This window comes from Bemisia tabaci, chromosome 4 (assembly GCF_918797505.1).
Source record: "Bemisia tabaci chromosome 4, PGI_BMITA_v3".
NCBI classification, from domain to species: domain Eukaryota; kingdom Metazoa; phylum Arthropoda; class Insecta; order Hemiptera; family Aleyrodidae; genus Bemisia; species Bemisia tabaci.
The window spans coordinates 23,229,039-23,253,838 of NC_092796.1; the positions used below are offsets into that span (position 1 = coordinate 23,229,039).

Consider the following 24,800-nt stretch of genomic DNA (forward strand, 5'->3'; position numbering starts at 1 on the left):
GGATGGAGGAGCCAGGGCTTGCAAAATAGGGCGGGATCAAAAGTCTGACACTCCATACAGAAATTGCCCTCAGTGATGGCTCAACTTTTCTTCAGGTGAATCAATTTACGCTCTTCCTTTGATTATTGTAACTTGTGCCCTTCGGCAGCATAGGATTTTTAAGTACTTAGTAGGCATGCTCACAATCTGTAAGGTATAGGTACGTCCTTGTTCTCTGCCAATTAGAAAGATCAAAATAATTGTTTAAAATGGTCGAAAAAAAGGAGGACAACTTTAGACCATGGTAACAATTTGATCGATTGAGGCCCATCATGTCTGTGCAGTAACTGCATGTTCTCCAGCTCCATTCTGTGATTCCCCTCTATTATTTATCGGCTGACAGTCTCTGCCAGTGAAGAGACCACCCATTTAAAAACGGTGACAGTGGCGTCATGAACGAGAAGGGAGATAAAAGAGTAGGAAGCAATAATTAATATAATTTCGGGGGCCCCACGGCCTCTGCGCGGTAAAAGTGCGGCACAGCCGCTTGCTGGGGGGTAATGACCCCTTCTTCCCCCTCACTCATCTCGAGGATGGCCTTTTTTTAAGGGCGTGTAAATCATCGAAGATAAAGTTGCTTCGTCTCTCCCGAGATTTTATCGAGTTTTATTTACCGAGATTAAGGGCACGGAAGACTGACTTATTCTGTTTTAAGCGGATTAGATAAATACTTATTTGGGTTCATTTATTCCTATTCGGAGATCGAGATCCCTGGATCATATTTAAATTTCGCGGGTTTGGTGTAGATGACGGTGATAGCTGGTTGGTGAAAATTCGTGGCATGACGCCATCTTCCCCTCCGCTATCTTCTGAAAATCGGTGATTTGGGAGTTGAAACAAGTGTCTATTTTAGTGTATTTGAAAAATAATTCAACTTTTCCTCAGAGTTATGGGTGCTTTACATTGATTTTTTGGTGTACTGTACAATTCAAGACACTGCCGACTTAACCGTGCTTTTGTTCCGTTCCAATGAAGAAACTTCGAAGTAACCCACCCGTTGTTATGTTTCGGGAGTGTGAAGTGTTTGTGAAATTATCAAGCCTCGTCTGCCAGTGCCACTCCTAATATTCTTAATTGAACTTTTTTTAGTATTTGAGAATTCTCTTCGATTCCATGCAATATTTTCACCCCGCACTGTTTCAAGTGAGTATCGTCTCAAATTCGTTTTCCAGCTTCTGACTTCCCCCTCATTTGGCACATAGCTCACTTAGCATGTTTCTTTTCAGACTGCCTGTGAGCCTCAAAGAACTTTTTTATCTTCAACTATTCTCTCAAAATGGGAGGCTCTTGACTCTATTTTAAAACCATTTGCTATGCTAGGTCAGTATTTTTTAGCATTGAATTCTCTCCTCCTAGCATTTGTTGGTTGCCCCTCCATAGACGTCTGATAAGGCGGGTTGAGCAGTTGAGACATCACCAGTCCTGCTGATGAGTTGTTCTAATTTGATGTCAAGCACTCAATTAGGTATCAAGCAGACTTCACCCTTTTTCATCAGATTAGAAAGCTTCAATTGCAGCTATTTGCACGCTGAAGCAGACTCTTATTTACGTGGACCATATCCTCTCTAATTACTTAGTCAGGAGTAAATAACCTCAAATTATGATTGTGTACTTATGCAATGTATACTTAGCATAATTACTTTCAATTGATACTGAAGCCTCCTTCTCTAAAATATTAGTTTTTATACAGTGCTTGCCCTCCTAGCCCAGACTTTCTTTCCAGATTCTCTAAAAAAAAAAAACTCATTTAGGGTGTCGAAAAGACTTAGTCATCAAAATCAGATCACATTAAATTCCTAAGTTTTTAATCATCACTTGTTATCAATATTACCACTCATTCTAGGTAGCTTTCAATGATGCCTTTGTCAGATCCATAATTAAGAGCTAAACATCGGTCTTTTGTTCTGAAACCTGTCACAAGGCATAAATAAAATAAACTAATAGGAACCTGCACTCGAACCTTTGTTTAAACTTTCAAAATTGTTTTTATAAAACTCCTCATGTGCATTTAATCCTTAAGGCATGCCTCTGTCATCAGTAATGTTTTAAGTCATCATCATTGAGTCATCACCTAAGTAATAATGTTAACTAGCATATTCTCAAAGAAGGAAGCCTTTGGGTCTTTTCTTTCATATCACATTACGATCTCGAACTTTTCTCCCTGATTCCAGTTACTTTATTATTTCTACGGCATATGGAGTGTAGGGACTGAGACCTAATTCCTATTTTTTCCATATGGTTTTTTGCTGTTGCACCTTACCAGCACTACCTCTGAGAATTTCCACCTGATGTCCTTTAATTCAGTGATATTTTATGTTACCACTTCAATCTGCACTATATTTAAACACAGCTCAATACTGGATATATTCTAAATTTCACTGCATCTTTTATGGTCAATGAGTGATACAATCTTCTCAAAACGGTAGTTAGAAAGTAATCATCTCTCCTTTTACTCATTTTTTTTTTGACAACTCAAGATGAAACATAGAAACAGAGAGGCAGTTTTAGAATCTTCACAAAATTTAAACAGATGGAAAACAAAGGGAAAGAAGCATGAATATTTCAGTGACAGATCAATATCATTAAACAATGTCCGAAATAATGGTTGCCAGACATAACATAAAGCATACGAAAAAAAAGTAAGTGGATGTTCAGAGGGGTTGGCTCCAATAGGTATGCAATGAAAATTTTGGGATCAGTTTCCTCTCTCCCCATTTTTTTATTTTTACAATGAGGTAAGTATTTTAAAAACTTTTGTATTCAACAACTTCAGTTTTTTTGCTTTTGAATTACAATTATTGAGTGAGAGAGCCAATCCTACATCCGAAATTTTTCAAATTATGTACTGATAGCAGATCTGAATCATTATTCTGTGTAAAAAAGAAATGTTTGATCTATGAAGATCGGCCGTAAGCTGAATAGGTGTTATTCTTAGTTGGTTCAGCTGGAATCTCAACGGAGCAAATCAAACATTTCCTTGAGTCAAGCATTTTCTTGCACATGAACGTAGGAATCAGTTGATGGTAAAACTCACCATTTTTAAAATTTCAAGATAGCAAATAAACCTTCATCACGAAGTATCAGGTAAATGTTAACAAGGTCATCTATGTTTCAGAGTGTGTAAGGTATGTCGTTATCAAAATCGTCAGTCCTATTAATTTTGCTTTGAATTCATGAGCAATTCTAATTTTTGACATGCTAGGTGTTTCAACAGAATGACCAAGAGTACCCTCTTAAAAGGTGATTTATGTTTTTTAAGAAAAATCCTCTGAATATTCCTAAGGGTGTGCGAGGTGGGTCATGAGCAGTTCAGATAATCTTTTTTAATTTGTATTAACTTTAAAAAGAAATTTAATTTTTGATTTCTTCAGTTTCTTCATGGAATGGTGGAATAAGGTGATTTTTTTTTTAAAAAAATACCAACTCTGTTTTCAGAGTTTTTTCATTATTTGTATCATACAAGAGAGGTTAGTTTTCTTAAGTATTGTCATGTTATTGTCTGGACTCGTTGGGTTTTAAAGTCAACTGATTCATACATTCATGTAAGCTCCAGTATGTATCCATTGGAATTCTAGGTACCTGTATTTTTCTGAGCGCACCCTTTTTTTGTATCCTAAGCATTTTATAATTAACTGTGTTTGCTCTCCTTTCAGATGCCGTGAGTTTGAAAAATGCCTCTACCAAAACGTGTTATCGAGCCTGTCCATGTTTCCCGAGGCACAATACCACCGGATTTTCCCCTGCCGAGTGAACTCGAGGCAGCAACAAATGGAACTTTAGCAAATGCTGTGCGACAGCTCTCTAGTTTAAGTAGGCATGCAGAAGATTTGTTTGGGGAATTGGCCAAGAGTGTGCATTCTCTTGCCACAAGAGCGGGTTCTCTACAAGTACGGCTTGACCGGTTAGCTGTAAAAGTTACTGAATTGGATAGCAATGTTGAAGAAGGTATTTTTGTCTTTCAATCACTAATTTCATGACGTTTGAACTGTCTATGATAAGGCTAGTCAAATAATTTTAGATCTACTTCTCTTCCTTTCTGTCGAACTTTGACAGTAAAACTACAAAAACCTCTATCTTGATTTTGAGGTTTCAAGATTTCTTCCATTTCTTTCGTCTTTTTAAAAATGTGTTTCTGATATAATATTCTTGCATGATTTTTTAAAAAAAATCCTCATGAACTGGTGAAGAGAAATCCTTCGATAGTTTTTTCAAAATAGATGTTTGAGCAAGCTAACTGTTGATTTGATAAAGTAATTCAGTTCTTAATCGCAAGTCTCTTATCAGCATTTTGTCTCAATTTTTGGCATGATTTATTTTTCAGTTTCATTGCAAGACATCCACATGCGGAAGGCTTTTAAGAGTGCAGTGTCATTCGACCAAGAAGTGGTCGGACGAAAAACAATGCCCACTGCTATGCTAGAAACCTATAATCAATGTGATAAACCACCACCTCTTGATAAATTAAATCCGTACAGGTATGTTGTGCTTCAAATACATCATTCTTTCCTTTGAATATGCTCATGATCAGTTGGTAGCTTGAAGGATGGTTAGAACCTTTGGTAATCCCTCTGCATGCTTTTATCAATATTTTTGTTGTTGATTGATCTCTCTCCTTTTTTGAGTAACTTCTGACCTCCTTCAAAGAAAAATCTAAATACATTGGTCTCAGTTGTGGGTGAAGGAAAACAAGTAAGAACGTTAAACCGACTTGTCTCTGATGGCTTGTTCGACTCGTATGTCACAGGTCTGTGTTGGAGACTCTGTATTTGTAACAGTGGGAGATCTCACTGCTATGTCCACACTTGGTTTCTCTCTACCATGGGTCCAAGTAAAAAAATCTCAAATTTCTAATATACTAATTCATAAAGGCATCCGGCACCCTGTATACTTAATTTTAACATTGAATTTTCATATCATTGCCAAAAAATTTGAACACGTTGCGTATCCTGGATGAATCGATCCTTCATTTTCTGTTCCACCCAATAGTTATGTCCATGGTATTTCTAATTCTCATTGTTTTTTAAATTTTACAGAGAGGATGGTAAAGATGGTTTGAAATTCTACACTGACCCTAGTTACTTCTTCGATCTTTGGAGTCAAGAAACGGAAAAAGAAACTGAAAGAGTCATGCATGACAGAGGAAAAAAGGTTTGCTGAAGCCCTTTGAAATACTTTTCTGACAATCCAGAAATATTACTCGTTTACTTAATGTGCATGTTTCCCTTGTGTTTTCAGTGCAGTAGCGGGTTTTTTTTCATTCTTTCTTTCTTTGTGTGTTTAAAAGTACATATAGCAAGTTACTGTACAGTGGAATTGGGACAGTTTAACTTGATTTTTCTAAATTTTGATCTCTCAAATCTTAAAATTCAAATATTTTTGAACATTTTTTGGATTTTCACAAGACACTATAAGTTTACAAAAGTTGCCTTTGTTCAATGAAAGTTATTACTATATTGTTGAGTAACTTATTGACAGTCTATCAAAAATCATTTGTTTTTTACACCGTTAGAAAGCCCAGACAACAACCTTTTCAGGCATGTATTAGAAATTGGGCATATCTGTGAGAAAAGAAAAAAAGAAAGAAAAAAAAAGGCGCTAAATTCTAATTTTGAGATTCCTAACTCAAAATGGGACCTTTTAATTGCATAGGAAATAGCACAAGAGGTTGATCAAACTATTATGCACTAGGTTTGTGCTAGAAATTAGCTGAAAAAGTTGAGTCTATTTCAAGGTATTGTGATGGCTCTTTTTAGAGCCTGCAGGGTTTTGAGCAGTGGGAAGTCTGGCAATTGAACAATAGGTTGAATAAGCTGTGTTGTCAGTTTAACCTCGCGTTGTATACCATTCTGTCAGAGATGCGAGCAAACTGGCAGCATAGCTTATTCAGTCTCAAGTCCCATGGATAGACTTTCAGGAACTCATAAACGTAATTGTTGACTCCAGCAAGTCAGCTCCATGAAATTTTGCACACACCTAGATGCTACCTCAGATGATCAACCTCTTATACAAGTTTTGAAGAAATTAAAAGGTCCATTTTTGAGCTAAGTAGAGCAATTTCAAAATTATGCATATGTGCAGATTGCTTTATAGCACTTCCTGGTGCTCTATGGCATGTAACCTCCAATGCCACCTTTCAAACCATAACGCTTCGGGCATCAAGCACCTTAACATTTCCGTTTCAATCCCATTCCTCCAACCTCTCAATGGGCGCCTTTTACGCCCTCTCTCAGGAGAAACCCAATCAAGAATCTTCCTTGACAACCTATCTTCTTTCAAAAATTTCAAAATTAGCTTCCAAAAAAAGAAAAAAATATGACTTATGCGCAGTTTTCTTACAAATGTCTATTAAGCTCTTTTTCTGGACTTTTAAACAGTGCTATAATGGTTAATTTCTCGTTTAGCTCCTTTTCTGGGCTTTCAAACGGTGTGGAAATTGTTATTTTTTTGTAAATTGTTTATGAGTTACACATGAAGATAGTGCTGACCTCCAATCAAAGGAACACAACTTCAGCAAATTTTCTGTGTCTTTTAAACGCTCAATGGAAGGGCAAAAAAAGTGAATAAATAATAATAAAATACAAAAAAATACATTTCAACTTGGCTATGCCTGCACATTTAGTATGTTAAACCTCATGAAATTCTGAAGAGATCAAACCTCCAGGAGGCACCATTTGTTCTTGTATGACCCGATTGTTAACCACAAACAGATTTTGCAATGAATTGATAAAGAAATTGAAGTATGCGGTAGGTAGACCATAATGATCGATTTGCTAATTCTAATTATTTTTGCAGCCGCACAAATATCGAAGAGGTCAAGATGGGACAGGTGCAAATGGAATCGGGAATAGGCACAAAAAGCATGTTCGACAGCCACACAACACTCGAGAGAGGCAACGACAGTTGGCCGTTGGCCATGGAGAATACATAATGTCGCAAAACACACACTATCGAACACCACAGCAGGTGTTTGATTTAAGCCATGAAGAGGCCATGATGGGGGGCTACATCATGACAACGGACATGCGACCCAACAGACCCAATAGTATTGAGCTCAGGAGAAACTACCCGGAACATGTTACCGATGCCATCTACACACCAAATAATATACACTACAGGTGACGACCTTTTTTTTCATTTCTCTCTTTGTATCTTCTCGTTCAGTGTGCGCTGAAGTAATTTCTCTTTAAAAAAATTACAAGAATTATTTTCATAGTAATTTTTGCTAGCTTGAACTTAATGGCCTCTGCAGCCAATGCATTTTTCGTGGCAGAAAAATGGTTTGAAATTAGAGGAACAACCAAAAAGTAATACTGCAGTGTTTTGGGTTTTAAATATATCTATGACAACAAGCATTGCCTGGCATTGTTTTTTCCCCAAGTGTAATGCTTAATGGCAACGAACAGCTTTAAAGTTTTCCAGTTTGGACCATTTTCAACGTTCTGGTTGGTGCTCTGCTTTCCCCCTCAAAACTTAGGAGCCACCTTGGGGAGAGAGAGCCTAATTTTCAGGAGCCATCTTCAATTTTTTAGGAACCAAATAATAATCTTTTTGCGAACGCATCTTGCACTGCTGCTGCTTTGTGATTATGAGTTCGAAAAAATCGACGGGGTGCGTCAACTTATTAGGCGCCACTGTGTCCCAACCTTTCCAATCTCTAGGCGTCAAAATCCAATTTTCAGGTGCACTATTTGGCACATGGTGCATGAGGAGGTAGAATACTGGTTTTGGTGTTCACAAGAACTGTATAAAATTAGTTTGTTTCATTTAAAGTGTCTGTTCAAAACTGATTGCATCATCAAGGATCAACAATTATTGATCTCCTGAACCATTTTTTAAAATGGATTAAGGTGATTCTATGTGATCAAGGAATGAGATACGCCACTATGCTTCATGGTTCACTTAGCTGCTTCACGATTTACATCTTTTAGAAGCATTAATTATTGTAATGTACAAGATAATGCAAGAAACTGATCCAGAACTCGCAGCAGCATTAATACTGAGTAGAATGACAATAAGTTTGTGAAGAGTCATTGAAAATTTATTTTAGTAACTACGATAACGGACGGCGCCCATTGCCTCAAAGTGTGAAAAAGATTTATTGTAGCACTATCTCTCTCTTACACATTGAGTCAATAGGCGACGTCCAGTGTAGTAGTTTCAAAAATAAATTTTCAATGAATCTTCACAAATTTGGTGTCATTCTACTCAGTATTGATGCTGCCACAAGTTATGGATCAGTTCCTTGTATCAACTTGTCCATAACGATAATTATTGCTCCTCAAAGACACAAATAGCATAGCAGCGCAACGTAGTGAAGAATCTTGCCCCTAGATCACATAGAATCACCTTACGAAAGCCAATCATATCAGTGAGACTTATGTTTCCTATTGTGTATCTCAGTAGTCTCGTTCTAATGTTCTTTTCTATCTTGCCGCAGGAGTACAAACAATGGTATACTGGGAGGAATGGGGACAATGGTATACGATGAAAATCAGCTGAATTATGGCTCTCCTCAAATGACAGGGAACATGGTGTCCCACTACGGAAGCAATGCCATCCTCTCGCCAGCCGAAAATTGTGTTAGTCCTAGTCGCCGAATACGGCCAAGCCAACCTCCACCTGCTCCACCTTCCAATAGCAATTCCGCCTCAAGGTGAGTCAGGTTACCTCTATTTTTCCATCTGAAGGCAGAGGTAAAATTGGGGAAAACGTCTACTTTAATTGCAATGTTGCTGAAGTTGTTCTGTGTGAAAGAGTTCTCTGCTCATATTTAATTTCCCAAGATTGTGCCATTTACCTTCATGAAAGACGTGCGCAATCTGTAGGGAAACTCGGAGATCAGGCGAATTTAAGGTTAATGTCATGAATGTCCATTCAGTAATTATTGAGCAATTTATCTTTTAAGCTCCGAAATGATAAAACTGTTTTTACCCTCTGCCTCTCTCAATTTTACCTCAGATAGTTCAAGAAATGAAACATGTTGTCAGTTGTTAGGAAAATTCAAGGGCAAAGCAAAGTTTAGATGTCTAAATTATCAGAAACATCCGCTCAATTTTTGTGAGGCACTTCATTAACCTGGTTTAGTGGTGATCAAACTATTTCACCCCCCTTCAATTTTTCGTTCAAACGTTTCTTTTGCTCATCCTAGTTTTAAATTATGAAACGTTTTAAGCAAATGTATGAGCTGGTATTCTTTACGTAATCTTGATTGCATAAATAATGCTGCAACGTCTCAATAGAGTTACGCAGTTTTCAGAGATAATTGTTATTGTTCATTCTTCACTGTCCATGAGAAAAAGAACCCAAGTGCAAAGAAGCAAACTTTCAGGAGAGTGTTCATTTGCAGTAATTTTTAAAGTGAGTGTAATATCTTCATTTCTGTGCACTCGCACTGGATATAAATCTGAAATGGGGAAAAAATAAATTTATCTTGTCATTATTGCTAACTGCTTTTTTGTCCTTTATTTTTTCTAGTACTCCCTTGGTTGGGTCTGTATCTAATACACCAACACGCGGAAGGAGTGCCAGCACCGGTCGAGATACGCTGCCACCTCCTCCTCCTCCTCCCATCGAAACTCCGACGCCTCCACCAATCGAACCGCTTCCACCTCCTCCTGCCCCTCTTCCTGTGATGCCCCTGCACCGTCTCCCCCTAGAGCTTGCTCACCCCCTGCACCACCACCTCCACCCCCTCCCCCTCCTCTTCCAATGATGCCCAACGGCTTGATTCCAACGCTCAATGGTGATGTAGCCAAAAGCCCGAAACAGGTAGGTTTGGTTTCATGAACTCCTTCTAAATGTTTATGTCATCATTGTGATTAACACGCAAGCAGCACTTGTTTTAAAAAATCTTTAGAATGATTTTTTTGGAGCTGAAGGATAGTCCTTCAGTTTAAGGTAAAACTCCTGTAGAGGAACTGAATCACAACAATTTGTAAAATATTTTTATTTTTAAAATATTATGAAATATTTCTTGTCACAACTTTAAGATGTTAATTAGTAAAACTGTTTATGAGCAGTGATCATTGTTTTGTGGTCCTTGGCCCAGGAAGAGTGAGAAAATTTATGTTCAGTTTAAATATTGTCTAACCTTTTGTTAAGACGTTAAAGTTTCCTCCTAGTCAAAATGTGCTGCTAATCCGTCAAAGCGGTTGTATCATGCATGTTTTATCAAGACAATCAACAAATCATGCAATGCTTTGTGCCATTTGTTACATTGATAGTTGCAGTGCCCGTACAAGGTTCCAAATAATCATATTTTTCAAAGTAATAATTCTTGATGTTGAAACAATAATTTTGGCCAATGTCCTTGAGTTTTTACATTTTCATAACCATCGGTTGACCATATCACCTCTACTAAATCTTTCTCTTGGAGTATTAGTGAGACACGAGTCGATCAGAGCAGCTTGAATACTTAGTTCGCTAATTTTCTCCAGGACCTCAGTTTGTAATTTCAGCTTTGTGAAGCTCCCTGTGCTAACCCTCCAAATCACTTTTATTTCATGATCTTAGACTTGTATTTTAAACAGCAAATAGTACTTTTGTCAAGTTGAGTTACACTTAAGCTGTTACCTCAAGCTTATATTTACAAGTGTGTACATTACATCATTCGGAAATGTTAATATGAGCAAGATTCAAAATGGAATTTTAAGTATAGTTACCGTATTCTGTTGTCTGGAGTGCCTTTAATTGGAGAAAACTCGGCTATGCTTGTTTCTTTGAGGCAAAAATAGGTTTCTTAGCAGGTATTTAAATGTAGTGAGTCAGTCAACTAATTTTTTACCATTGTATTATTCGAAAGTACTTAGTTAGCCTAACACTAGAACTTAGTACTTACAATTTGCACTGAGTGCAGGAGAGGTTGCTCAAACGGGTTTAGGATTGGGTACTCCTTGGAAGAAGGTGACAAGAATGTCCCATGAAGGGATGGTAGCGAGGCATCAATGGAGAGTTCTAAAACCTGAGACGAGGCTTGCACAAGTAGCGTTTAAATATCACAGTGTGCCAGAGTTTGCTGTTGGAGCGACTTACGTATATACTCAGTGAACTGAGCTTAGAGTTATTTTCCTTCTCTTTTATTTTTTTCCTGTTAATTTTGGCAAGTAGAAGAAATATTGGTTTGAAAATGAATAAAATTAAAGCAGCCAATAAGGTGGTTTCAGTAGCTCAGAAAGTCAGACAAGTAGCTTGATTCAATCTGGCTGCAGAATCAGTAGCTGGAGAATACATGATGATGTAGTGGAATGTTTTTTTTCAGAGTGAGATTCAAGGTTCATTCGTTTGTAACCATGACGCAAAGCATGGTCTTTCTTGCGTATACTTCGAAACAAATAACATACGAAGTCCCTATACAGCGTACTATGTAACAGAAACTTACTTTTATGTTGTCATTTGCCGTTAACTTAATCCTAGGCGCCATGACATCATACCATCAATCCAAATAGAAGCATGGTAGTAGCAAATAGGTAGGCGTCGGGGGTCAATGGAGTCAATGGGTAATTTGCCACCAAGCTTAATGAGGTGTATTTATTGTTCTCTAGGTCTTCTTGGCGTAGAATTTTCTCTCTAAACACTTCCCAGTCATGTATTCTTCAATTGAGGTACCCATTAAAAAAATTCAGTAGTTCTCTTTTCTAGTTCTGCCATTTTATTTTAAGCAATTTAGAAGAACCCATGCTAACATCAAATATGATATGACCAAAATTATTTACTCTGTTCTAAGAGAAACTCAACTCGTCTGTGTTGTAGCCTCTGCAGTGGCTAGACATGAAACTTTCGTGTTTCTTCTACCCTCTGTAATTATTGATATGTCCCTTACTTTTTGTTACTGAGCTTTTGTTTCACTTTTTTGCAGATCATTCCAAACTCGCCGCCAAAACAAACAGAAAAGAATAGTGCGATAAACCCCCCTGCCAAAAATAAGCCAAGCGCCCAAGTGTTGCAACATGACCCTAGGAGCGATTTACTGAAAGCCATCAGAGATGGTAAGTATTACTCTGAACTGAATAATGAACACAGGTACTTTTTCAATAAAAAGGAATAATGGAAGATAAAAGTTGCCAAAAGGTGTATGACAATGGGCTCTGAATTCATAGATTCATCTGTTGTTGCCAGGATTTTCTGCACTACGCGTTTTGTTGTCAACAGATGAAATATCATGAGCTCCCTCTGAGGCATAACTTGCAAAAACTGGACATGAATCCATCCATCATCAATTGACTAGTTATTTTTATTTTTTTTTTTTTACTACTCCATTATCCCACGTATGGTAACCCTGCGCTTTTTCAGTCAGAGCCCCACCCCCCTCAGTCTTAACTGTACAACCAGCCCTAGGCAACCAATAGAGCCTATCAAACTCAGGTCGCTCAGCTAGGAATCGAACCTGAAACATCCTGATCAAAAAGCCAGTACCACAACTGCTACATCACATAAAGCGGACAAAATTGCCAAATTCTTTTAATTGCGTATGAAAGCAGTATCTTTTCCTCTGAAAAAATCTGATATCTGCCTTTAAGGTTATCTATTTTTTGACAGATTCAGAATGGACAGTTTTAGGACGCTTTATTTTTGTGCATTTTTCTATCACCACCCACAGCTTTACCTCACAACAAAGCTACATAAAAAGATTCTGTTCAGGACTCTCAAAAGTTGCATTTTTCACCGTGATAATCTATTTATCTTTGCTTCCAGGTATCAAACTTAGGAAAGTGGAGAAAATAGAACAGAAAGAAGGGGAACGTGTGAATGCTCATGATGTTGCATCAATCCTTGCACGGCGAGTTGCTGTAGAAGTGTCGGACTCAGACTCTGCTTCTGCCTCAGAAAGCGAATACGACAGCGATGGTTGGGTCGACCCCCATGAAACCAGTGCTTAATCCATGTATCTATGTATTTATCTACAGAATATCTTGTATCACAATGCGAGACGCGTACTTTAATGCTTTGTATTTACTATTTACATACAATTTGTACTATACTGATAGCATATTATTAATACTTATCGTGAAATCTTAATCATTCTAAGGGTCTATTAGTTAATTTTAATTGTTAATCTAATTATTTTATTCAAAACATTTCATAAATATCTAGCTTTGTCTCTTTTATACTTTTGATCGTGGTATGGCCCCCGTGCAAAGTTTCACGAAGCCAACCATCGAATTGATCATTGAAACCCTTGAAAGTAATAAACTATGCAAGTCAGTTAGAAGTTTTCAAAATTTCTGTTGGTATTTTATTGTCTTCATTGCTCAAATTTTTTAACAGGTCTTCTGTTTTTTATTGGTGCCAATAAAAATTTCAGAACTTCTTGGGAGAAATAGTGTAGTTTTTCTCTTTTTTTTCTTTTTTTTCGTCGTCATAGGCATTAAAATTAAAACATACATAACATTCCCAGAAGAAAAAAACCTAAGTTCTAGAATAAATTTTTTTCTGGAAAGTGTTTTTTGTCAAGTCAGGTGAAATAAATAGTATGCATTTAAGTTGTAACCGGAGAACACTCTTTAGCATACCAAGACGTATTTTGTTTGAAGCAACCGAGCTGCTTCCATTTTCATGTTCTTTTCACTTGATTTTGAACAGTCGATAAGAGAGCATCACTCCAGGTTGCGCCTAGAAACAGTGTTTCCAAGTGTTACTGTAAACAACACAAAAAACATCTCCTGAGGACATAGTTGTTGTTGAAGAACAATAGTTACCTTACGGCTTTCCAAATTTTGTGTTCGAAAATAAGCCTTGTGCCCATGATATAAAACGAATTTGAACAAAATGCAATTGTTGCTTGTTCTCAGCTAAAGTTCCAAATGTTGTTTGCTGACAAAATACGCAGAGATTTGCGAATAATTAAAGTTGCATTTTATTCCAAAAATTTCATTTTCTAAGCCAGGCAGGTTAGACCTTCGAATTGCTTTTCCTCAAACTTAAATTTTTCAACAGCTTCTTAAGTTTTGTTTAATATTATTGAGAGTTTACGAAGCAAAATATTTGGTAAAAACTTCAGTGGGTCTCTTAGAAAGAAAATCAAGTTTGTTTAGGTTTAAAAAATTACATTATAATTTCAGGTATTATGTGCATTTTTACAAAGTACACCTTATCAACAAAACACAAATAAAAACAAAGTGTAAATGGGGAAAATGGGCACAATAAAAACAGGGTTTCTCTTTGCTTACTGGAGAGCTAGAGAAGGCTTAAAAATAGTAGGCAAAATGTGAAGTACCATAAATTAAAGAGGACGGAGTGAGAAGAAAACAGAAAAAAATTGACCTTAACGCTGGCAATGAATCAATTTTTACTCTTGGAGGGTGATGCTTTTAGACATGAGAACATGTTGCATCCTTTATGAGACAAAAAATTGAAGTTTTCTTCATAAGGACTCTCAAGAATGAGAGATTTTTTGGGGGAGATGAAAATCCATTTCATTGCAAATAAATCTTATCTAATCAAATGCTTTCCTCGGCCTCTGAAAATTAACTGGACATAAGTTAAAATCAACAGGGGGAAAAAAACGACAATTTGTGCGCAGAGGCCGGTTTTGTAGGGAATCTCTCAGAGAAAAGAAATTTCATCAATTTTCAAAATCAAACTAAAAAAACCGTATTCCAGAATGAAACTGAGCACCTTTGATATTGAACTGCTCCCTTTTTGAATTTGATGATGAATGAATTCATTGAGTGATGGATGGATTTAAAAATATTACTCCAAAGATCAGAATTATTTATACCACTAGGCGAAAAGAGTATCCAAATTTTTCAGCAAAAAAAAAGTAAGAAGTGTACTTCGCCAAGTTTTTTACAGATTTGATAAAAATACAAATCTGGCACAGCTAATACTTCCATTAATTTTAAAAACCAATGAGTCAAAGAGTATGCATTAATTTATTTCAGGCTACTTTAGTATAAATGAAACATCAAGATTTAACATTCGCAATTCCTCTAATTACATATCAGGGAAACTTCGCTCTTCCTGCCAGTTTTATTTTTAATGGTCCTTCTTGCTTCATCATCTATTCTTTCCAAGGTGCCAAATATTAGTTAACTCTCAGCCGCAAAATTACTTCTTTGTAGGGGAATTATCAGAACTCACATTTATTTGATTAAAATGAACCAGATTCAATTTTCAGGGCAGTATCCATTTGACCAAAAATTTGTAAAAATCAGTAAAAAACACTGGCGGACGGAGCAGATGTGGTTGACATCAGAATACAAAGACAATGGTTGTGTTACCATAAAAAAGAACATTCAGGGAAAAATAAAATATTAAAATTTCCTCCACAATGGATACACTTCAATTAAGGCACAATTTAAGTAGGTAAATATTATTTGGCATAAAATCAACGGGTATTTACATTTTAAGAGGTGAAATCTTAATACTCTACAAAGGTAGCTTGGGTTACTCTGCGATTTACATTTCATTCATACAGATTCTTACAGGTAATATACATGATCATTTGCGTTAAAAATGCTTAGAGCTCCCGTTAGATCAGTTAGCAGTTGTTTACTTTCCGTTTCCAGCCATGGAAGATTTACTGTAGCTGTTTGCAGGAACATGAATCAGTCTACTTCGCTTGGCAGTCAAAAGTAAACAACTGTCAACTTATCTGGCGCAAGTTCAACTTCCAGCTACGAATAACACAGTTCATTCAACTGATCATATGAATTTCTGACTTGGCATAAGAAAATTCACAAAGCAAAAGAAAAAATAACATATATCAACAGATAGATGCAACGTTTTGGAAGCTCCTTCAGAAGCTCTTCTTCATCTAAAATACTAAAGAAGGGCCAAAAGATCACAGTTTTTTATGCATACAAATTTGGGAGAGTATCCTTTAGGACACAATTAAAATAAGCTTTCTAGCCAAAAAGTAATGAAATGCATTGAATACATCAACAACTTTGACAAGATCTAATGGAAAACAAAGAAAATCTCTTCTTTCTGAATGTAAGAGGTCAAAATTCCTTGATCAAAAGTGACAGTCTCTATTACTTACTTCTGTTCTTAAAAGCTATGAAATAAGTTGATGGCTTCCTGCAAAGTTTTACATCTGTTTTTATATTTTCATTTTTTGTTCCCTCGTCTTTCATCTGGTGGAAGGCCAACAATTCACTCGAAATATTCCATTGGAAGGAAAAGTATTCGGGATAATTGTAGTGTCTGTTGGTTTCCTATTAAAAATTGAACAACAGAAGAAGTTCTTGAATGGGCAACTTTTTCTCGAAAGAGCTATTGCACAAAATGGTTGATACCCGAGTATTAATGAAATAAAACTTTTTTGCTGTCCGCAAAAATCTGGTACCAGCAATATAGGCTGGTATTGCATAGATTAACAGATAAAACTGACTATTAATTTATTGATTTTGTAATAATTTTCTTCTAAATTTTAAAACAAACAAGAATAGCTTAAAATTGCAAATTTAAGTAAAGCACAACACAGAGTATTACAATTTTATGGCTTGTGTTCAGAATTTTAAGCTAATTTCCGCGAGGGATGGAAGCTAAAATTTTTTACTACAACCTCATTACCAAGAATCCATTTTTAGTATGACTGAACTAATCTGGAAACTCATTTAATGTGTTCAAAAGGTCCTAAATCAGGTATGAAAAACAACTTTGGGATCTGGTGCACTTCGGGCAGAAAATGGAAGATTTGACATTTTTGCTTTTCTATCACTGGAAAATGAGGCTGAAAGTAAACATCGGAAACACATAGATACGGCAGTCCACAGGAAATAGTATGTTAAATTGATTAAAGTTCACTTTTGGAGACACTCGCTCCATTTAAATAACTATGTAATTAAAAAAAAAAAAAAATAGATTCAAGAAACTATTTCTAAAGTTTTTTTTTGCACACATCAATTGACCTTGGAATCATGTCATTTCTCTGCGTCCACGAATTGGAACTTTTCTAAGTTTTATCCAAACAGATTACCAGATATCAGACCTGCCTACAGTAAACTATTTTCTTCTTTCTGAAATTTTTTGAAAACTCGATGTGTGACATTGAATAAATCTAAAAGGTTCACCAAAAAATAGAATTTTACGTCGGAGATTTTGATTGATATATGTATTACAAAAAATTAAACCATAAATTCTTCTTTTAACTGCAACAAACAGAAAAATTTGCTTCACTGGCAATTCTCGTGGTCCCTACACAAAACTTCACAACAAGGCACAGAATCACTAACAAATTCGATAAAAATACTAAAAATAAAAACAACAAATTCTACAAAAATATTGAGTCGAGGAAAAATAGAGAGTAAAAGAAAGTAGATAACAATAATTTTATAAAATACACTCTTTTCATGAAAATATCAATTTTCTTTTGCCACTTTATTCAAAGATAACAATCAGACAGCCAATAGAAAGTAGGTACTATTCTAGACACTAGACAATAGGTACGGCTAAGGATGGTATCGTATCTTCCATCTTTTCTGGCAACTTCAAGGATGTATAGCTCATGATGGCAGGACATCTCAAACACAACTGAATTTGACACCTGCAACATAGATTGTGGATTTTAGTTGTTAGAACATGGAATTTAAAGTATGAAGAATATTTCTAAAAAAGTTTCAGTGGTAAAGAGCAACTCATACCTAGACTCCCAAGACCAGTCAATAAATAAGTACAGTGCATTGCATTTTTTCTATATCAGACTTGTCACAAAGACCTAAGTGAAAATCCAGTCAATTTTGTTACGTCTAGTCCGTTAAGACACATTTTTTAAAACTCATCATCGGCATAGATCAAGTGGTGCACTTCATCATTGCTTTGGGAAGGTTCCCTCTCGAATATTTAGAAAATACTTCGAAAAGATATCTATTTTATCACAGTATCAATTGGACCACGTTAAGTAGAAAGGAACCAAGCCACATCAGCTACTGCCAAATTTAATTAGGCAATTTAATTTTTCATTTGAAAACGGTTGTGCGGATTTTTGTGTAAATTTCAGTGAAATTTCTGCACAGTACAAAGCAAATTCCTTGGATTTTCAAAGGTATCCGCATGAACATTTGCTTGTAAAAAATTTAAGTGCCCAGTTAAATTTGGCAATGGCTGATGTGGCTTGGTTCCTTTTTGCTCAATGCGGTCCAATTGGTGCTGTAATACACTGCACTTCTAACCTCTGGAAAAAAGTCACTTTATTGAAGTTCATCTGTCAGTGAACTTAAAATTGAAAGAAGAAAATCTGTTCATCACAGTTTCTTTTTCTTTTTCGCGAGATGAGTAAAATCCGTTCAACTTTTGGCTGATGCCTCCATGAATTCACATGACAGATGTCGTCTATGATGAGTTCATCAAATTGAAAGATCAAATGGCTTAACTACTTGGAAACCTTGTCCCTCAATTGCGCTCTCATATTTTGATTTTTCACAAGAAAACCAGTAACTTTCATTGCTTGTTATTTTTAAAGAATAATTTTCAAGAAAAGAGGGAAAATAATAAAATTTCTATGAAATTATACAGGTTATTTTTCCAATTAAAAAATGTGAACAGGAAGTCTGCCTTGTTAAAATCAAGGTATGTACATTGTACCACCCGAATAAGTTTACAGTCTTTCAATGTGCTTTAAAAAATCTGTCGTACTCATTTCAGTACTGCGGTAAATAAAGGAATCTACAAAGTGAATGTTCTGTTTAATTCTAAATGTCAGTAAATTTATTTTAGGACTATTTTTGAGTTTATAAATTTTCAAAATTTTCCAAAGAAATCTACATCTCAGATGGTTGTATTCTTTTCTTGACACTATCAGATATTGGAGGTGATAGGTAGTAAATTTTTACTTTTCTACAGTTTGTAGCTATTTATCAGTTTTTAAGTGCACTCCGACTAAAAATGGAAAAAAATACTCACCATCTTCGCTAGAATAGCAGTTATGGCAATGGAGCTTGTTGTTCCGAACTCGAACATCAGTTCCCATGAGTCCATCTCCAAGTTGCACCTGGCATACGCAACACTTAAAACAGTCTATATGATAGAACAATCGTAGACTTTCAATAACCATCGCAGCTCCACGTCCTAGAGAGGTATCACAAAAAGTGTAAAAGTGAGATAAAAACATCATGAAATTTAATCATCAAAATAAATATTCTTGTCATTAATTTTTTGCTCATCTTCTTTTCTTCTTGGCAAGAAAACGTTTCCAGAGAGCTCCTGACTTGGCTGGATTTTTTTCTTCTTTTTTATGGCAGTCTTGTGGGAAAAATTCTTGAAATCATTTTAAGTTTTAAACGTAATAAACCCTGTAAGTTCATAAAAAAAAATTCTACGTACTTACTCAAAAAATTTACTAAATGATTTCATGACTGAGAGATGGTTCAGTCACTTTGATATCTTCAGACTCTTTTTGAGCTTGTGAAAAATAGATTCACAAAATTTAAAGGTTTGCTGTTGCTTAATTGATTACTTGGGGGGAAAAAATGACAAATGAAAGAAAAAATTGGATAACATCAGATGCAGTTCTAGACAGATTTTGGGTAAATTCGTTTGATTGATAAAATCACACAAAAATAGATAAGTACTCAGATATTGGGGGATACTTTTCAACAAAGTAAAATACGAACCTAATTCATCCCCACAATGGGAGCACTTTTTCTTCCCACTGACACTCAGTATTTTCTCCTGATGATTGTCGCTATTCCCTGAATGGGCAGATCTGTCTCTGGTTTCTGTTGGTGGTGCTTCAGGCCTTGGCTGACTGCTGAAAATTCCAAAGACAAAAGACACTTAGAATAGAGGTACAGACTTATTTTAATAATACTTGCCAAGCAATGGAAAAAAGATCTCCAGCATTTTCATTGTAGAGTTGATTTTTATACAAAGTTGATAAAAATGGGTCTTCATTAAGACAAACGAATATGTAGAAACATTTGAGTCATGTGCTACTTTAGAATTTAAAAATATTACCTTTCCACATAGAAAAAAGAGTGTCACTATTGATGGACGTATTTTTTCTAAATGGAACTAAAAGATGCTGATAAAAAGTCAACACTCAGCCAATTTTCTACGATGCACCGTTTTCGCACAATCAGCGATGGAAGTTTCGATAATTACTTGAATAAATGAAGGCAGCACTGCAATATAACAAAGAAAACTCCAGCTGGTGAGTGGAAAGGAAGAGAATGGAAGAGAGAAGAAAGGAACTGATTTGGACGGTGAAACCAGGTAAAACGAAAAGGCTTGCGGAATCTGAGATAAGACTACCACTTGGCATTGTAGTGGTACCTGAACATGCTGAGAGTTTCCTGTTTTTTCCTTGTTTTCAGCCAGTGCTGAAAGGCAGAGAGATCTTTCTGACTCTTAATCGCTGCACTGCCTTCATTTCTTAAAGTAATTTTTGAATTTTCAAACGCAGACTGTGCGAAAATGGTGCCTTGCAGGAAGTTAGCATTATGATGACTTTTGATCAGCATTTATAGACTAATTTAAATCAATGCAAAAATTGAAAATCAAACAGGGCACACATTCCCATAAGGAGTGACCGGGGTCCTTTTAAATTCTCCATAGGTATTTTAGCACTTCTTGTCATAAGACTGCCTCTTAACAACCTAAGAGCATGCGTTGTAAAAGCTTGCCTTCATGCGACACGCTTAAAAATAATGCACTATATCATTAATATAATGCAAATAAAATGCATCAGTTCATACCTTCTCCTTCCAGGGTCACTCATCTTATTCGAAAGCGACATTTTATTCTGGACCCTCTGGGTTAGGGTCTGAATGATTGAGACAGGTAGAGGTTTCTCTTTGTCATGCCCTGAGTTTCTTCCGTTCTTCCACTGGTCTGTTTGATGCCCTCCATTCCACTGTTGATTTTTGTTATCAGACCGCTGGCCGTTATTATAGTTATTCCAGTCATTATTGGCTCCAAAACCTGGTCCTGTCCAGTGGTTGCCGTTGGCAACAGGCCGCTCAGGCACATTCCTGCCATTCCACTGTTGTTGCGGCCATTGTTGAGAGTCGCTCCACTGCTGACACGAGTAGTTAGTTTGCCACTGCTGGTTTGCATTTTTATCCTGCCAATGGGGCTGAATCCACTGATCATTTATATTCTGCGGGGGTGGCGCTGTTGTGGAAGTTTGAGGATAGTTTGAGTTGCTTTTTGTTGAAGGGTACGAAAGGCGCATACTCTGGTCAGTCAGTCGCCTATGTTCTGCTTCCTGCAAAACAAAACAAAAATTGAGAACAACAATTGATCGATCTTTTAAAAAATCAATTACCAGGACAGGGCATGTTAGAGTCCACGCCAAATAAGTTAACGCACTTTTAGACTGCGACAGAAGATCCACCATCTTGCTTCTTGCATGTATTTTGCAAAAAGTGAGTCTCATGTAAAGGTGATGTCAGACAATCCTCTGTCACAATCTAGAAGTAAGTAAACTTACTTGCTGCGGACTCTACTTACATTTTATTCAACCTTCATAATTCCAGAATGTTTCTGTAGGATATCATTAGATACGAGAGTTTGTTCTTCATTAGAGACAGAGAAAAAAGAGAAACCTTTCCACTTGGACTTCGAATCCAAGTTCATGATGTTGTTCAGTATACAATCAATTATTATTCATTCTGTTTCTAATTTTCTTACTCTCTTTGTAGGTCTTCCTCACATTAAATTTAGCATTCATTCATTTTCTGAGCTTAGCTTCAATTACTTACATCCTTTTCAGGATAAAGAGGCTGTCACTTCCTAATGAGTTCTCAGATAAGTGATCAAACCACATGGTTACTTTCAAGAATTTTCGTTGTACAAATTGTGTTCTTCTAAATGAAATTTTGAAGAAAAAACATACATCAGAATGCTTAAATTTATATCTTGACTGGTTTTTTAATTGTATCTCCTGATAAAGTACTCTCACTGATGACTATGAATTAAAAATGGGAGGGGAATTGGAAAAAAGACAATAAAGTCTAGCTTGATCAGGAAGTTATCGAACCTGGATGAGCCAATGTTGATAGTTAAAAGACTCCTGTTTTGGCTTCCTTTTTGCTTGCATCCAAGTTTCACTAGCAATGAGTCTTGGTTTAGGGGCTGCACTGAGAGCTTGTATGGTTTGCTTCGACATTTGTTGTGATGCAGATGATCTAAGTGGGAAATGAATATAAATATAAATACAATGCAAACTATCATAGCAAGGTATGAAATACAATCATTATATCTGCATTAATTCTCTGATTCAGTACTTAGAACGAGCCTTTGAAGGGGAAAAGCCCACTTTTAAAGAGGCTCTGACTAATGATACTTTTTGGTGATAGTCGCGTGTGCCTTCAGCACCGCAATGTTCTTTTTCTTTCATTCTCCTTAAACTTCCATGTACTTTTCCTCTAGTCATTAACAGATGCTGGATTTAAGCATTTCAGGCTCAATTCTCTCAAACTTTTACTCAATCATGTAGTCCATCCAATAAAAGTAATGACTAGACTTGCAACTGATAGCTCCACTGATTACAGCCAGCCAAACGCATATAGCCTTGTTGTCTAACCATCTGTGACATCATCAAGTCTATAAAAGCATGTGCTGCTCGATTTTACTGCTTTGGTGGTGTCTATCTCGTCACTCCTCTGATGCAAGGGCGACTCAAAGCTTTTCCGGCTTATGTGGAAATAGAAATTCAGTTAGAGGAGCCAGTCAGTTTAGCTAGTTTTACAATAGAGCAAACAACATTTTTTTATGATTTTTCGTTTTTGACTATTTTAATGATCTTGGTGTTTGTTGTGTATATAATGGTTTATTTAACATTTGAGTCTTTAATTAAATGTTATGACTTAGATAATCAAACTATGGAATCTTTTTGAACAGTTTTACCTTTGGTAATTTTAGTTTTTCTAGCTTTTCCATCTATCCGAATTTTGTATTTAATGGATGAAATAAAAAATCCTATGTTAACATGTAAAGTATTAGGCCATCAATGATTTTGGAGCTACGAATATAGAGATTTCAGTAGTTTTGAATTTGATTCATATATAGTTTTTAATTTGATGCGGTTGCTAGAAGTTGACAATTGTTTTGTTATTCCACTTGGCCTAAAGATGCGGCTTCTAGTTTCGTCTGTAGATGTTCTTCATTCCTAAACTGTTCCTGCATTTGGAGTAAAAGTTGATTCTGTTCCTGGTCGGTTAAATCAATTAAATTTTACAGTTAATCGATTGGATATTTATTTTGGGCAATGTTCAGAAATCTGTGGAGTTAATCATAGATTTATGCCTATTATGGTAGAAGTGGTTTTAAATCAGGGATTTTCTGTTTGGCTAGAAAATACGCCTTTCAGAGAGCCTTGAGGCCTTCACGCCTTTGAGAGAATTTAAAAATAGATGGGAAAAATGCAAGAACACTTTGTCCTTGGGTCTACATGTTATCTATTCTTGTCAAAACAAAAAGAAAGTAAAAACAAAGCATCCAAAAGCAATTTGCCCACAATATACAGGGTGTCTCAGGATAAAATACGAATATTAAAGGAGTTGATTCTTTGGGTCATAAAGTGGTATACATTTTTTTCCAAAAACGCTTTCCCTGGGCGCCACGAATCCCCAAAATTGGAGGAAAAAATCGTCTTTTTAGCACTGCAGCAATGTTTATCAACCAATATTAATAAAAATTGGTAGCTGGAAGTAATTTTTAGTGCTCTTTTCATTTTTAACCTCCATAATAGGTAAAACTCAGTTTGAAAGGGGTTGGGGGGGGGGGGTACAAAACTAAAAGTGGCCAAAATTAATGTTTCTAGCGACAAAAATTGATTTTTGACTGCACCAAAAGATTCAGCGTTGAAAAATATTGAGAAAATGTCTCCTGCGTTTTTTTGCTGTAATTCGTCGTTTTCGAGATAATGGGGACTAATAGGGAATAATAGGAGCTGATAATAGGGGGATAATGGGGCCCCCACGGAAAGCGTTTTTCGAAAAAAAGTTATACCACAAAAACGTCTTCTTTTGACCCCAAGAATTGACTCCTTCAATATTCGTACTTAATCTTGGGACACCCTGTATACCCGTACAATATACCCATCACTTTAAGGAACAGTGCATCCAAAGCTGATTTTCTGATGATGCAGGCGATACTTTTTGACGATACTGATGATTTCTGATGATACTTTTAAAAATTTTCTAAAAAGTGCTATTTTTAATACTTCATCAACTTTCCAGATGTTTTTACAAAAATATCTTCTCTTTTTGTGAAGAAAAATGGACCCCTCAATAATTGAACAACCAAAAGAGATCGCACTGATCTTCACTTATGCTCACACATGCCTTTGAGCTAACTTAAATTGGAATACACAATCTGGCAGACAAATTTTACCTGTCAGGGATATCTCTGGATGAGTAACTTTGCTTCTTGACTGGGGGCTGCAGTGGAGCCCTACATCGTTGCATTGAGATCATTTCATCCTGCAAATTGGGCATTGAACGACAACAGTCGAAACGAGAGAGGTTGTCTGGCTTATAGTCTGCATACGTTAAAGGCACTTGCGACACATCCTGCAGGGACCTTGATTCCGTTTCAACATGGCTCAGATTGTCTAGGGATCCCTTTGCTGGGGCACAGTTAAGTGGCGGGTGTGATACATCTTGCAGGGATCTACGGTTGTGTGACCAAGAATTTTCAGTCTGCATTGGCGGTTCGCGTTCTGAGAATTCTGGATCTGTTAGATTTTCCTGCGTGATACATAAAATAGAGGTGAGAATACATACGTAGATGGCAAATATTTACAACTTTCTTTAAATGCACATGAGGTAATGAATTGAGATTGACAAGAGATGCTTGCTATTTTAAGATTCGGA

The 24,800-nt window shown here is 36.3% G+C and overlaps 2 protein-coding genes across 4 annotated transcripts in view; one reads left to right on the forward strand and one right to left on the reverse strand.

Annotated features, from left to right (window-relative positions):
* The first annotated feature begins 826 nt into the window (after positions 1-826).
* Positions 827-13,355, forward strand: SCAR (wiskott-Aldrich syndrome protein family member 3 SCAR). The gene is made up of 10 exons (XM_072299530.1): positions 827-1,182; positions 3,693-3,984; positions 4,361-4,514; positions 5,073-5,187; positions 6,832-7,154; positions 8,477-8,692; positions 9,514-9,653; positions 9,686-9,807; positions 11,894-12,023; positions 12,730-13,355. Exons 2-10 carry the CDS (start codon positions 3,711-3,713, stop codon positions 12,912-12,914), a joined length of 1,659 nt encoding a protein of 552 aa, XP_072155631.1. The 5' UTR covers positions 827-1,182; positions 3,693-3,710; the 3' UTR covers positions 12,915-13,355.
* A 705-nt stretch (positions 13,356-14,060) lies between these two features.
* The window catches only part of smash (smallish), a 146,941-nt gene continuing 136,201 nt past the window's right edge, over positions 14,061-24,800 (reverse strand). For all 3 annotated transcript variants that reach the window (XM_072299529.1, XM_019054253.2, XM_072299528.1), the window contains 6 exons: positions 24,319-24,674; positions 21,962-22,109; positions 20,676-21,187; positions 19,593-19,729; positions 18,883-19,047; positions 14,061-17,527 (listed from right to left, as the gene is read on the reverse strand). In XM_072299529.1, coding sequence (XP_072155630.1) covers positions 17,505-17,527; positions 18,883-19,047; positions 19,593-19,729; positions 20,676-21,187; positions 21,962-22,109; positions 24,319-24,674 — 1,341 coding nt within the window. In that variant the 3' untranslated portion in view covers positions 14,061-17,504. The remainder of the gene's footprint in view (positions 17,528-18,882; positions 19,048-19,592; positions 19,730-20,675; positions 21,188-21,961; positions 22,110-24,318; positions 24,675-24,800) is intronic.

What these genes read in the sequence shown, in the direction of transcription:
- SCAR (XM_072299530.1), top strand. Translation starts at nt 3,711, where the DNA reads ATGCCTCTACCAAAACGTGTTATCGAGCCTGTCCATGTTTCCCGAGGC. An exon ending in TGCATGACAGAGGAAAAAAG is followed by an intron (nt 5,188 to 6,831) that starts GTTTGCTGAAGC and finishes TTATTTTTGCAG; the next exon opens with CCGCACAAATATCGAAGAGG. An exon ending in AATAGCAATTCCGCCTCAAG is followed by an intron (nt 8,693 to 9,513) that starts GTGAGTCAGGTT and finishes TATTTTTTCTAG; the next exon opens with TACTCCCTTGGTTGGGTCTG.